The sequence below is a fragment of the Centrocercus urophasianus genome, unplaced genomic scaffold, assembly GCF_019232065.1.
Source record: "Centrocercus urophasianus isolate 14NV4802_14NV808 unplaced genomic scaffold, USGS_Curo_1.0 seq_11, whole genome shotgun sequence".
In the NCBI taxonomy this organism is placed as follows: Eukaryota; Metazoa; Chordata; class Aves; order Galliformes; family Phasianidae; genus Centrocercus; species Centrocercus urophasianus.
This window is the reverse complement of record NW_024884253.1, coordinates 30,423,741-30,437,447: the sequence shown is the minus strand read 5'-3', so window position 1 is coordinate 30,437,447 and position 13,707 is coordinate 30,423,741. Positions and strand designations below refer to the sequence as shown.

Genomic DNA, 13,707 nt, shown 5'->3' with positions numbered 1-13,707 from the left:
TTCCAACATCAAATTGTCCTCTATGCAGACAAACTATGCAGTATTTTCAGGGTCAGCTTTGGACATGCACATGGGAAAGATGGATACGGTTATCCATATTTTCCACTGTAAGAGCTGCTAAATGAATGAAAGTAGCAAAGCCTGTTAAATTAAAAACAAAACCATTTCTCAAATTGTAAGCTGAAAGATAGAACAGATTAAAACCCTGCCCTGAGAGTCTGCTGTGTATAAACACATCAGAGTTCTGCTTAGAGGCTTGAAAGGCTCAAACCTCAAAACTATGAATGATGACTATTTTGCTTCTTTTGTAACCACACTGTTGACTCTTTTAACTTAAAACTAAGTACTTAGGCTCAATTTACTTATTCAAAAATCTTATCACTCACTGCCATCTAGTGTTAGCTTAATATTTTTCTAGTTGAGCTTTATCCTGAGGACCTGGACATTTCATACAGTCTTAGAACGGCCTGGATTGAAGAGGACCACAATGATCATCGAGTTTCAACCCCCTGCTATGTGCAGGGTCGCCAACCACCAGACCAAGCTGCCCAGAGCCACATCCAGCCTGGCCTTGAATGCCTCCAGGGATGGGGCATCCACAACGTCCTTGGGCAACCTGTCCCAGTGTGCCACCACCCTGTGCGAAAAACTTCATCCTAATATCTAAACCTCCCCTGTCTCAGTTTAAAGCCATTTCCTTCACCTATCACTATCCACCCTTGTAAACAGCCATTCCCCCTCCTGTTTCCATGCTCCCTTCAAGTACTGGAAGGTCACAGTGAGGTCTCCCCGGAGCCTTCTTTTCTCCAAGCTAAACAAGCCCAGTTCCCTCAACCTTTCTTCATTGGAGAGGTGCTCTCCAGCTCTCCGGTTATCTTTGTGGCCCTCCTCTAGACTTGTTCCAGCAGCTCTGCAACTGTCAGAGGAAGCTGCAGATGCGCTATAGCTCACCTTAGTAACAGCAGAATAACAGGCAAAAACAGTCATAATCTCTCTCTATCACTGTTTTACCATGTAAGAATACAAAGTCTTAAAGATGGCATAAGGCAGTTGGATGAGAAATAATTTTTCCTACTGAAAAGAGTATCATCCATAGAAATTTTAAGGCTCAAGTTTTACTAATCAGCAGCACGTCTTCCTGGCGTTCTTAAGGAACTTTTGTACGCTGTGAACCGATTTCTGGTAGCTGCCTTGCTTTAAAATAAACTGGAATCATAACTGTTCCTTAAATGGAGAATATATATTAAAACTGTTGAAGAAGTTGTCTGAATTCAAAAGCAAATCACAGAACACTGTTACCATATACAGACATAACCAGTTTATTACCATTGTTTTTGAAACAAATATATTCAGATACTTGAACAGAGTTTAATTCATGTTTATTTCCACATTTGGTCTGTTACTGTATATTACATAATGCACTGAACATCCAGCAAACAAACAACAAAACCAGAGTGCAGATTAAAGAAACAAAGTCAGTTCTTATGATATAAGGACAGTAAGTGGCAAATTACTAGTATACAGCATGTCATTCTACCACTGCTGTATGCATGCAAGTTCAAATGATCCCTCTGAGAATTGCATGTAGGTATCCAGAAAATGAAATTATTCTTATCCTACACTGCATCTTCATAATCTTATCTATTTTTTTATCTTTCAGGTCTGATCCTGCAGTTCTTATTCAGCAAAGTTTCCGAAGGATCAGTCAAGTTAGTCCTTTACCCCTGCTGTAGCCTACATAAAGCCCATTGGATCTCTTAAAACATCTGATGAATTGCAGTTTGAACTTGTGAAAGTTCTAAAAAAATAATGGTAACAATTAAAAAAACCCACATTTCTAAGCAGATGACTAAGAGCATCAGGGCCAAATCCAGGAACTGACCTAGACAGAAGCCTCAAGAACTGTAAGGACAGCAAGGTTGGCATCTGGTGAGTTAGGCACTTTCCTGATTGGTCAGCCTCTTTTAGGATCACAGTTTTAGATGTAGGCATCTTAAATCTCCTTAAATACTGCTTTGAGCACCTACATTCTTTTTTGGATCTGGCCTTGTTTTCTTACTTGAATAAATACTGTATCACACTGATATTATGCACAGGCATAGAGAATTGACCCTAAAGAAAAACAAAATGTTAATATAACACGGTATCACAAGAAGTCTACAAGAAGGTGCTGTTCTTTTCTGTGCTTGGGTTAGGCACATTTGATTTAACAGCTTTTAACACTGTATCCCATTTACTATTCCTATGTTCTAACTGCCTTTTCCTAAACTTGTGCTGAAATAAATCATTGCTGTCTTCATCCTCAGCCTCTGACACTATCTCCATTTTTTGTATAATCAGTTTAATGAGGTCGTGTTGCTTTTCCAACAGCGTCGATATATCTTTGAGCCTAAGAGGAAGAAAAAAGAAAAAGAAACAATTTGAAAATAGAATAAGCTTTGTCATTTGGTTTCAAAGGACAGATATCGACTGTGCTCAACTTCTCCTAACAAGGAATTTTGTTTGTAGTACATTTAATTTTTTAAACTGTGCTAATTCTCCAGGTTCTAAGAAATAAGATTAAAGAACAATTTCCTGGTTCTTGAGAAAAAATACCTCATTACATATTTAACATAAGAGCAACCTACTCTCAAATAAGGTAAAGTTTTAAACATTTCCCTTCATAGTTTTGACTTAAGTTGTCTGGCAAGGAATAAGGACCAGATTTGCAACAACAATTTAGCATTCACAGTCATCTGGTGAACTTCACAACTACTCTAACAGCATACAGGACTAACTTACTGATTTCTTTAGAATCACAGAATGGCTTAACTTGGAAGGGACTTAAAGACCATCGAGCTCCAACCCCCAGCTGTGAGCAGGGCTGCCACCCACTAGATCAGTCTGTCCAGGGTCCCGTCCAACCTGGCCTTGAATTTCTCCAGTGCTACCCAAAGAACTGCTACCCAAAGTACAATTGATACAAAGAGCATCAGTTAGCAGGCATTTAAGAAAAAAAGGAAGAAACAGTAAATGTGTCCAGAAACCGGTCTTCATGAAATTACAAAGCAGGTTTTTTTGAAAATCTGCTCTTCAGAACGTCTAGACTTGCAAAACTGCAGCACAAAAACAGATACATGGTGATTGAAAAGGGTCTCTATGAAAAGCAGTTTGGGACTTCCTTAAATACAGTTCTCTCTATGTGGTTATCAAGCAAGTACCATAAGCGTTAAAACAGTGCAGCAATTAACTAGCATTAATTGAAACAAAACGAACAGAAGTACAAACTGAGTCAGTGCTGATTGTCTCTAGCTTCAGCATGAACTGAGTGCTGTTTTGAATGCTGACAATAAAAACATACTGGTAACACAGTAAAACAGTTTTCAGAGAAGAAAATTCAACTTTCTGTAATGAAATAGCCACAAGTTATTTCATTCAAAAATGTCTAATTTTAGAAAATGTTGGGTTTTTTTTTTCCTGTGGAGGAGTGATAGAAAGGGGCAGAATCATAGAATCATAGAATCATAGAATCACCAAGGTTGGAAAAGACCTTCAAGATCATCTAGTCCAACCATTCACCTATTCCCAATAGCTCCTACTAAACCATGTCCCTCAACACAACATCCAGTCTTTCCTTGAACACCCCCAGGCTCGGTGACTCCACCACCTCCCTGGGCAGTCCATTCCAGTGCCTGACCACCCTTTCTGAAAAGTAATACTTCCTCATGTCCAGCCTGAATCTCCCCTGCCGTAGCTTAAAGCCATTCCCTCTGGTCCTATCACTAATGACACGAGAGAAGAGGCCGACCCCCAGCAGGGCAGAGAATAGATTTTCCTAGCTGCATGTTCACAGAAGGCTTTTCTGAAAGTGCTCCTAGAGGTATATTGGCACATATACATTGGTATGTACACTACAGAGGATTTCTTCCTAGCCTCTAGAAAACAGATGATTTGTCTGGAGGAGAATCAGGACAGCAATCCATTTTTTGGGGAAACAATCTGAAGCAGATTTACCATCTGACCATTTCACAGTCAGTTACTGATTGTGTGTATCTGCAAACCAATTGGAATTACAGTAATTGTGAGTTTAAAATAACTCTGGAAAACTTCCATACACAAACCTCTAATTTGGAAATGAGTGTGCCTTTTCCTTATTAATATAGCTCACTCCAACAGGAAAACAAGCCCATCCTCTTTCTGCCATAGGAGAAGAATATTTCTTCAGCACTTTCTAAAGTATTTACTAAAGTAAATACATTACAGAATATAAATTAAGTTACCATACCGGTGAACTTTATTTAAGGACAACTGATACATTAAATTTTACTTTGTGGATTAAGCGTTGAGTTTTAGAATGCTATTTTAAAACGGCAATACCTTTGTGATACAGGGCTCTACTGACTGCTGCAGTAATAAGACAACGTATACCTGTATTTTTGCTTCAGAACTTCCAATTCTAATGTTGTATCAGTGCTCTGTGCATCTGTGGTAGAGTCCTCACACCCAAAGCAATACTGGAATACACTCTAAATAAAACATGGTATCAAAATGAAATAAAGTACTGTAATCTGAAAACAGATAAATAACCCTACATGGGTAAACAGTACCAGCCCCAATATGTTCTTAGTGCTAAAAGTAGTTTCAGGTATAAAGTTAGTTTTAGAATACTAAACATTCCCATTGCCAAATATGCTTAATCAGAAAATTCAGTCTACCAACAGCAGATGGAATTAAAAGTAGACAAATAGATATAAAGAAAACAGAAGTGAGTACTTACATTTTCAGTCTGAATAACTTCTGTAACTTCTCTTGACCAATAACATCACCTATCACTGAGAATTCAAAGCACTAATTATAGCTGAATAAATTAGGCTGCACTCAAACTGATCTGCCACTTAAACATAAGATAGTCATGCTATCATTGATATCAATTAACGAACCAATTAATGATCTAAGTTAATCATACCACATTTTAGTACAAAATCTAGAGTCAACTATTCACAACCTTACCATAAATCCACAGTATCGTGGTCTGTTAGGATAGACTGTGATTGATTCCTGGTCCACTCGACTTAGGAACCAAAATGGCAGCTTCTTCTCTAAGTTTGTGTGAAGATTAACCTAAACATTATTTTGCATTTAGAATAAGATATATTCTCTTAAGATAGGGACACATTATATCATGAAAATAACCATTATGTTAGTATATTCAAATCACCAAGCATCACGTCTCAGAGGATATGTACACAGCACTCCATGGTATAATATCTGATCCACGTAGTCCAGACACTAGATACCATGTAGTCAAAGCAGTATATAGTTTTTCGTAGAGTTGATTATTCCACATCGCTATGCACTCTTAAAACTGAAATAGTTTTGGATCTGAGTAAACTCTTGTGTAACTGAGTTTACTGTGACTGGAACATTTCATTACTCTGTGGGTTGCGGTATAGATTACAGAAAGGTTCAAAGCCTGAATACTTCATAGCCAAAGATTTTGAGACTAAACAATAATGAAGGTGATCTTTCCCTTTAACTGTCCTATTCCCTTTTCCTAGGTTATGACAGAGCAAGTCCAGATTAAGAAGCCAGAGGAATCACTGTAAGGAAAATACTCCTGCGAGCAGTGCATGTGCGTTGTATGAGTGTCTTCTCAGGAGATGCTAACTTTCCATTTATTCTCACATTGCTACAGAAATACTAAGCATGTATGTCTATTAAAAATGCTACAGAAATACTGAACATAGACATTTATTAAAAAAAAAAAAAGGATATCCAGTATAAGCCTACTGCAGACTGTTACAGAAAAAAAACACACAAAAGGTTACATGCTCAATAAAGATCTGAAGTTGCAAGATAGCACTTTTCCCTCTTCTTCCCTCTTGGCAACAAAATACCTCAACAAGTAGAAAGCATTAATTGTCAAAAGAACTGCCCTTATACTTCTACTTCACTTCTGTTAAGTCTTTATATATATTAAAGTATCTAAATGCATTTATAAATATTACTAAGTTCCTTAGTTATACCTGGCATTGCAAATTATCTTCTCAGTACACAAATGCAGACAACTGAAAATAAGGGTTAGGATAGAATGCCCATATTCAACTTTGCTTTACAGAGATGCTAAGTTGTTAGTTAATGATAAGGGTGATAAATCAGCTAATTATTTGGATGGTTTTCTAGCAGTGATAATTCCTACAGTTGTGTTTTCATGTGTTTCTACTTACCTGCATTGCAATCCTTTTGAGGGCAGCATATTTTTGCACTTCAGCTATGTCCCCAACAGCCAAACCAATCTAAAAATACAGCACAGGATCAAAGATACAAGAAACACTTTTATTGTGGGTGGTTTTTTTTTTTCTTTTTTTTTTGTAATAATCTGATCTGTGCTTTCAATTGTAATTGTTACATTTAAACACAATTTAAAGTTCAACTTGTTGCACTTGAATCTGGAAACATAACTCCTTTGTGCATACTATATCCCTAATCCCTAGCTCTTTCATTTCTTCCAATGTCAGTGTAAAGTCAGAGTGTAGCAGAGACCAGAGGGACTATGCCTCAGCAAAGAAGAAAAACAGTTTCTTCTGATATTTATGCACTCTTCATATATGCAGAAGCTTTTTTTTTTTTTTTTTTTTTTTACTCCTTACAGAGAGAGAAGGCCATGCTCCTGCCTATTCTAGAGCCAAACACAAGAAATAGAGAAGACCTTCTTGCAGCTCAGCAAATTTCATCAGTTACTTAGTTGTACATATCTGAAAATATACAGGATAACCCTGCAACAATTAAGGGAAAGGCAACTTGATGTCACTAAAAATATTTATTTATTACACCATGAATGAATGTTACACATGATTACTGAAGTAATTCTATATGTCAAAACTGTGTACAAGTGTACACACACACACACACACATAACCACTTCTGTATATCAAGAGGCAGTTTACTTACTAGCAAGTTCATGAGAAGGATTGGAATAAGCAAAGTAAATATAATCAGAACTGTGTAACTCAGGAACGGATATGGCAATTCATTGCTCAGTAATGGATCAAGGAATGCATCGTGATAATTTATGTCTCCCAGCATCATTGCAAATGTTTTCATAACAGAAAGCAGTGGCGTGCTGTATGTTTGCTGAAAAAGAATAGAGAAATTAATAAAAACCCACAAAACGATGAAATTTGTAAGTAATTTTGGAAATTCTTTATTCAAAGGCAACATCCAAAATGATAAAGAAATCATAATGGTACTCAACTAACCTGAGAACCCAAAAGGACAAAGAAACTCAGTCCAAAGGCCAATATCAGGAAAAAGAAAACGACCGCGATCCGAATCAAAGTCCTCAGAATTTCCCAGAACATCACAACATAAATGCCGTAATTTTCAAATCTAGGCAATAAGTGAACCAAAAATATAAGAAAAAATAAATACTGAAGTTAGAGCGCTATTAAAAGTCATTGTGTTTTCAACAGCCTGTCCTCTGACAAGCTCACCCCATTCCTGGCCTACACAGCATCCAAATCTCAGAACACATGTTGTCACAAAGCAGACTAATCTAGTTTTTCCCCCAAACCTGAACTCAGGAATTTATGTTTTGTGCCAGACTCGGGGACCAGATGACTGTGTTACACTAAAACAGTAGCACAAGGTTTCCCCCCCTGAAATATAAGCTGAAAGTAAAGCAAACCTAATCTTAATATAAATAAATTTGTTTTTATTTGCTACAGTTCTACTGAAATCAATAATCAATAGCCAACGGTGCTTTAAGAACAGATGGCCTGACTCAGAAAAATTAAGCATACAGTAACTGTACAGTCTACAAACAAATGAATAATACACAGGGAAGGATAACATTTAATCTACCATAAGAAAAAAGGCTGAACACTCAAGGAATTTGATTTTTACTGCTTATGTTCAGTATCGTTTTGCGCATAGAACACAGCAAAGGACAGAGGACAAGCCCATTCGTTAGTTATCTAAGCTCAGACACGTGTACAACGTTTGTCAACAAATGCAATGTCATAGGGAGATAATATCTTTGACATTGCTTTTACTGGCAAACCTTATCCTTAAATGTTTCAACTACAGTGAAATGCTATAAAAATTAATCAACAAATAGAGTCAATGTCAACTCACAACACGATTTCATCTGTTGTGATACTTTTATAGAGCATTATGATATAGACAACTGAGGTGTGCTACTTACTCTATTAACTGCTAAGAGAAATTATCTTCACTTAAGTTATGTAACTATAATCTGTTCTCCTTCTGCCACCTGTGATTTACATCCTTTTGTAGCAGTATTTATTTGGGGAAGGGGAAGTTAATTACCTTTTGTTTGATTTTTTTTTCTTAAGTGAAATTCTAGACATTCTTTGAAAGAAATACACAATTACTTAACATCAAAATACTTCTTGTTATTTCTTTTCTATTCATCATAACACACTGTGATTCTTTACATAAAAAACACCAAAAATTACAGTTTATCAGGTAAAAAGAAATACTCCTCATTAGATCCTAATCTAGACACTTGCATAGCTTAAATAAATATATAATAGGACTAACACAATCAATTATGTTCTCAGGTATGTAAACTATCTGGAAATATTGAAATTATTTATCACAAAGCAATTAAATAATTGTTACCGCTGAAGATAAAGCAAGAAGTTCATCCAAGACAAGTATACAGCAATTGCTCCACATTCCCACTGCAAATGAGCTGGTGTGTTAATAAATAAAGAAGACACGAAAATTATGCTTGTACTATAAATTGTCCAGTCCAATAGATTGGAGTAATCCAACAAATATTTCAATTTCTAGGATTTAAGAGAGACAGACACATATTTACAAGTCATTCATCATTAAGAGACTGAATTAAATAACATCTATTTAAGTATTCTTCTCATTTTTAATCTTATTTGCAGGAATAAATCATATTTCCCTTGTAATTAGAAAAAAGTCAGATGTATTTTAATATCATATAAAGTGCCATGCACACTGTAATTGATTTTATAAATTTATTTCTGTATATATTTACCTGCTGAATGAGCTGAAATATTTCTTTGCAAATTCCCAGTAAACTCATAATTAAAACTAAACACATACACACTCTTGTGAAGTATGAGTCCTGAAATGTAAAACAGAGCACAAGGAAAATCAGAAACTATTAAATGAACGATGTTATTTTAGCTCTGCCTACCTTATATTACACATTATGCTAAGATAGCACTAAGTTTATTTGAAGCAAGCTAACAGACTAAAATTCTGTCTTACTAATGCTTTTGTTAAATTCATGTCAATTACATTGTGGTTAAGTAATTCAAACCGAATACGAAAGTTTGAGTATTCCCATGCTAAACAGTTGCTGTTAACCAGTTAAACAGTTGTGAATGGAATTGCCGTATGCAGGCAACATTTTCAGTATGTTTTGCCTCTACATGAACATAAATTCTGCAGTCCATAACTTAACGATCACACTGCAGCATAAGGAATGACAACTGAAGTCTTTAGAATGTGCACAAATTGGAGCCCTGACACCCTTACGTGGCTGTTCCCTTTGAGGTCTTTATTTACAATCAGTATAGGCAAAGAACTTTATAGCGAGATGCTTTATATTGGCACAGAAAACAACGGTGAATTTTGACTTGAATAAATAAATTGTAAAGCCAACTCCCTCACGCGAGTTTTCTGCAATATATACCTGGCACATTACGGCGTATATCTTTAACCTGAATTAAGAGCCATAGAATGGTCTAGGTTGAAAGGCGCCTTAAAGATCATCTAGTTCCAACCTTTCCCGACTTGCTGTAGGCAGAGCTGCTACAAACTAGACCAGGCTGTCCAGAGCCCTATCCAACTTTGCCTTAAACACCTCCAAGGATGGGGCTTCCACAGCTTCTCTGGGCAGACTGTTTCAGTGCCTCATCGTCCTCTGAGTAAAGATTTCCTCCTAATTCCTAATCTAAATCTCCCCTTTTAACATTTAAAACCACTTCCCCTTGTCCTACTGTTATTATTGTCTTGTAAAAAGTAGTTTCCCTCCTGTTTATAAGCTCCCTTTTAGTACTAGAAGGACATAAGGAGGCCTCCCCCAATGTAATACAAAATACTGGCAAATTAAGCTGTATTTGAATAGGCAAAAAGACTTAACAGTTGACAACTATTTCTATGCCAAAATTTTAAAAAAGCAACATCAGTTTATTTTGTCTGAAAAATAAAAATATATGAAAAGTTGAAAAATTCACCGTTAGCTCTCTATTGTTAGACATATGTTATTCCTTTTTCTTCAGTGTTAAAGAAACACTCAATTCATGGAAGAAACTGAAATAGTCTTTTACCAGTTAAGTTTTTAGAAAATACACTGAAAACAAGAAATCATAATTAAAATTTATCATCAGACATCACTGCTGAATATATAAAAATAAACACTTCAATTCTATTTAGAGTTGATAAATAATTAACAGTTCAAAATAATCGTAACTTCCTTCCACAACCATTCTAAATGTATTGTGAAGAATAAGAAAACTCAGTACCTCATATTCTAATGGTCTAGCTTCATAGATTTCTGTCCCATTCAAAGATCTTCCTGGCTGTATGTGGGTGACCAGAAGAGTCAATGGTATCAAACCAAGAGAATAAATGCCTAAATTCATTAGATGCGCTCGAAAACCATAAGCCATCCTTGAAAGTAAAAGTACTCCATGTTACAACATTTGATAAATTTAGAAGAGCATGCATTTAAATTTAATAGGCAAAATTTTTTCATGGTAAGTATTATTCCAAACATTTTTTTGTGACCAGTGTTCACTAAGCTTTGTGTGAACTGTGGCAGACATTCTAAAGCATCATTTTTTTAGCTTTATACTATTAAATATTTTTTTAGAAAATATGTGGAAGGAAAGACAGTGGCTGCTTCTTCCATACATACCAAAGAATCATTACTAAATTCTAAGTTACATTTTATATAAACATTAGCATATTCTGTGTACATTTATGAGTGTTGTATACAGAAGACATTGCTGTCATTAATGCCACAGTAATATGCATGTTCTACTAAACAACTCTAAGATACAATAATCTTCATCCTGATGTGTAATATTGCTTTTTGTATACATTAAAATACACATACCACTTCATTAGCAAATATTCTTTGCACACGGGATGACTAAGTAGCTCCATGCGATTGTGCCGTACCATGGCCTACAAAACAAAAAAGTACCAAGGATCAAATCTGTCTCTTCTAGCTGAGTAACATGCTTACTAAACAAGCTAGCCAACCTTCTTAACTTGATCACTAGTGTAATGGAAATTACAGTGTCTGTGTAAGATACTGCAAAGGTCTTTTGTACATTCAAAGCTATGATTCTGTCTTCTCCGCCTACTGAGTCCTCCACTTTCTCTTCTGCAGCTCTCATGCTAGAGAGGCAGACAAATCTGGAAGACTGATTAATTACCTAAGTTTTTAGGAGTAAACATTTTGCTAGCTACAGATGTGAAATGACCATGATTTTCTAGCTACATTTAACTAGAAAGTAATTTCTTTACTATTAAAAAGTACACCAAATCTAATTGCCAACAGTAAGCCCAAAAAACCAAACAAATCAGCAAGATCTCTCTGTAATGATGCTGGGAAGGAAAAAAAAAAAGAAAAAAAAAAAAAAAAAAAGAAAAAAAAAGAAGAGAAAATAAACTGGCAATGTTTTAGAACAGCAAAGTTTGTTTTAGGAACAGAAATTTTTCACAATCTACACATGGAAATAGTCAACTCTGTCAGCTTTTCCAATGCCTTTTCTTCCAGCTCATGGTCATTACAAGGACCGGAACATGGTTTTCTTTGACATACTACCTGCCTGCTTCAACACGTTGTCTTGAAACATTCATAGTTACTGAAATAAAGTAGTCCTGAAAGAACTGCTATGCATTACAAAGGACCATAGGAACTTTAACCCATGCTTCATAAACGCACACAGGTAGAGTCTTTGGAGAAGAGATGTTATGATAAAATGTAACAAACCCTTGATTTTATCACAACAAGGCAGCATGGAATTACATCAGAGTAAAATAAAATACTTACATTTAAAATGGCAAGCGGTTCATAGAAAATATCTTCACTTTCCTTTAATTTCTTGTTAAGTGTCAGGGGACACTGAAGATATCTGAAGTTGTATTCAATCTGAACAATAAAGATTAGATAATATGCTGAATTTTAAAAAGCTTATCCCGAGAGAAAAAAAGTAGTGTATCATATCATAGTGTTTGTAAAACTGATGTTTACTAATTGTTGGTCAGTCTGCCTGTGAACATGACATTGAAACAGAATGTGGTTGTAACATAATTGTTTAAATATGTTATATTGCAATAGAAAAAAATACACTTATCTTCTTAAAATACTAAAAATATCATTAATGTAACTAGAATTTGCTTTAAATGTTGACTTCAAAGAAAAGTTTGTACTCAGAAGTTATATGGCATTGATAATACAATATAAATAAAACGTGTACTAACAGAAAATTTGCAAGTTTTCTGCTAATGATGTACACACAATCCAGTGTAGGAATTCATTAGGTGATTTCTGTTACGGCTTTAAAGATAATGCAACTGTAACACATTCATGCTTCCTCAGAATCTTCTATTTATGATTTTGGAGAAGAATTTACAAAAAAAACCCACACTGAACTATTTATAACAATTGTACTTCTTAGGACAAGCATGTATGTTATATGCACTATTATCTATCACTATTACTTTGGCATAACCACAGCCCACCTGCGACACTCTGATTGCAACAAACAACGCAACAAGATTAAAGTTGACAGATTGCTCAGGTTTGTTGTTATACTTGCTGAAATGTGTAAGCAGGAAGATTACAAAAACTAGACTTCAAAGCCATTTGCAGCCCAAAGTTCAGTCACTTGTCTTTTCTGGTAACATTTGATATTTATCTACAGACATGCCACGTCAGTAACGTGTCACACCATGTTTACAAACATTAAAATATACGTACTGCTTTCTTCCCAAGCTTTCAAGTGTATACACTTTCAAGTATTTCTTTCAGTGTCAAATAGTAAAGAGAATTAAATTACTGGCTTTGCAGAGAATAACACAGACAAATGTTTGAAGACTGCTAGAAGCTGATGAAGTGACTTTAAGGTCTTCCAAGAACTGAGATGTTTGGTGTTGTGGGTTTTTTTTTTTTTTTTTTGTGAATATATTTTAAATGCTCAGTTACTGGAGAGTAACTATTGAATTCCTCATGACTTAAGTTAAAGCAATTTCAATTTATACCAGGATGCTTGTGCAGCTACAGAAAATACTGAACAGGTATTAAATTTAAATCTAGTACTAGTAGTTAAAAGTCAGGTTGATGGTTCTCTAACTTAATGCTTATCCAGATAACGTTCTGTTGCTAATACATTGCCAGGGACATTGTGACATATTTGACTTCAAGATCATAAAATCTACTGACTTTATACATTTCTTCATCTACTTACATAGAAATCTCGACTTGTCTTTTCCTCTGAAGACTCAATTATGCAGTTGTCCAAAACAAGCTTTGAAGATGAACAGAAATGTGAACAAAAGTGAGACAGATAACATTCATCAATAAGAACACAAAGTTTGTGCATGAAGAAAAAGGCATTCAAACACAGCAGTACTTTAACAGAAGAGATGATTCAGACAGGTTTTATGGTTTATATTACACATACACAAAATTCCAGAATTTACATA

The 13,707-nt window shown here is 35.3% G+C and overlaps 1 protein-coding gene across 1 annotated transcript in view; it reads right to left on the bottom strand.

Moving 5' to 3' along the window:
- Positions 1-1,323: 1,323 nt before the first annotated feature.
- Positions 1,324-13,707, bottom strand: part of TRPA1 (transient receptor potential cation channel subfamily A member 1) — a 34,381-nt gene continuing 21,997 nt past the window's right edge. Inside the window, exons 16-27 of the mRNA XM_042809104.1 lie at positions 13,470-13,529; positions 12,053-12,151; positions 11,108-11,178; positions 10,512-10,659; positions 9,017-9,106; positions 8,626-8,795; positions 7,239-7,368; positions 6,931-7,113; positions 6,207-6,275; positions 4,990-5,100; positions 4,408-4,505; positions 1,324-2,389 (exon numbers count right to left, since the gene is read on the bottom strand). Of these exons, the coding sequence (XP_042665038.1) occupies positions 2,158-2,389; positions 4,408-4,505; positions 4,990-5,100; positions 6,207-6,275; positions 6,931-7,113; positions 7,239-7,368; positions 8,626-8,795; positions 9,017-9,106; positions 10,512-10,659; positions 11,108-11,178; positions 12,053-12,151; positions 13,470-13,529 (1,461 nt within the window). The 3' untranslated portion in view covers positions 1,324-2,157. The remainder of the gene's footprint in view (positions 2,390-4,407; positions 4,506-4,989; positions 5,101-6,206; positions 6,276-6,930; positions 7,114-7,238; positions 7,369-8,625; positions 8,796-9,016; positions 9,107-10,511; positions 10,660-11,107; positions 11,179-12,052; positions 12,152-13,469; positions 13,530-13,707) is intronic.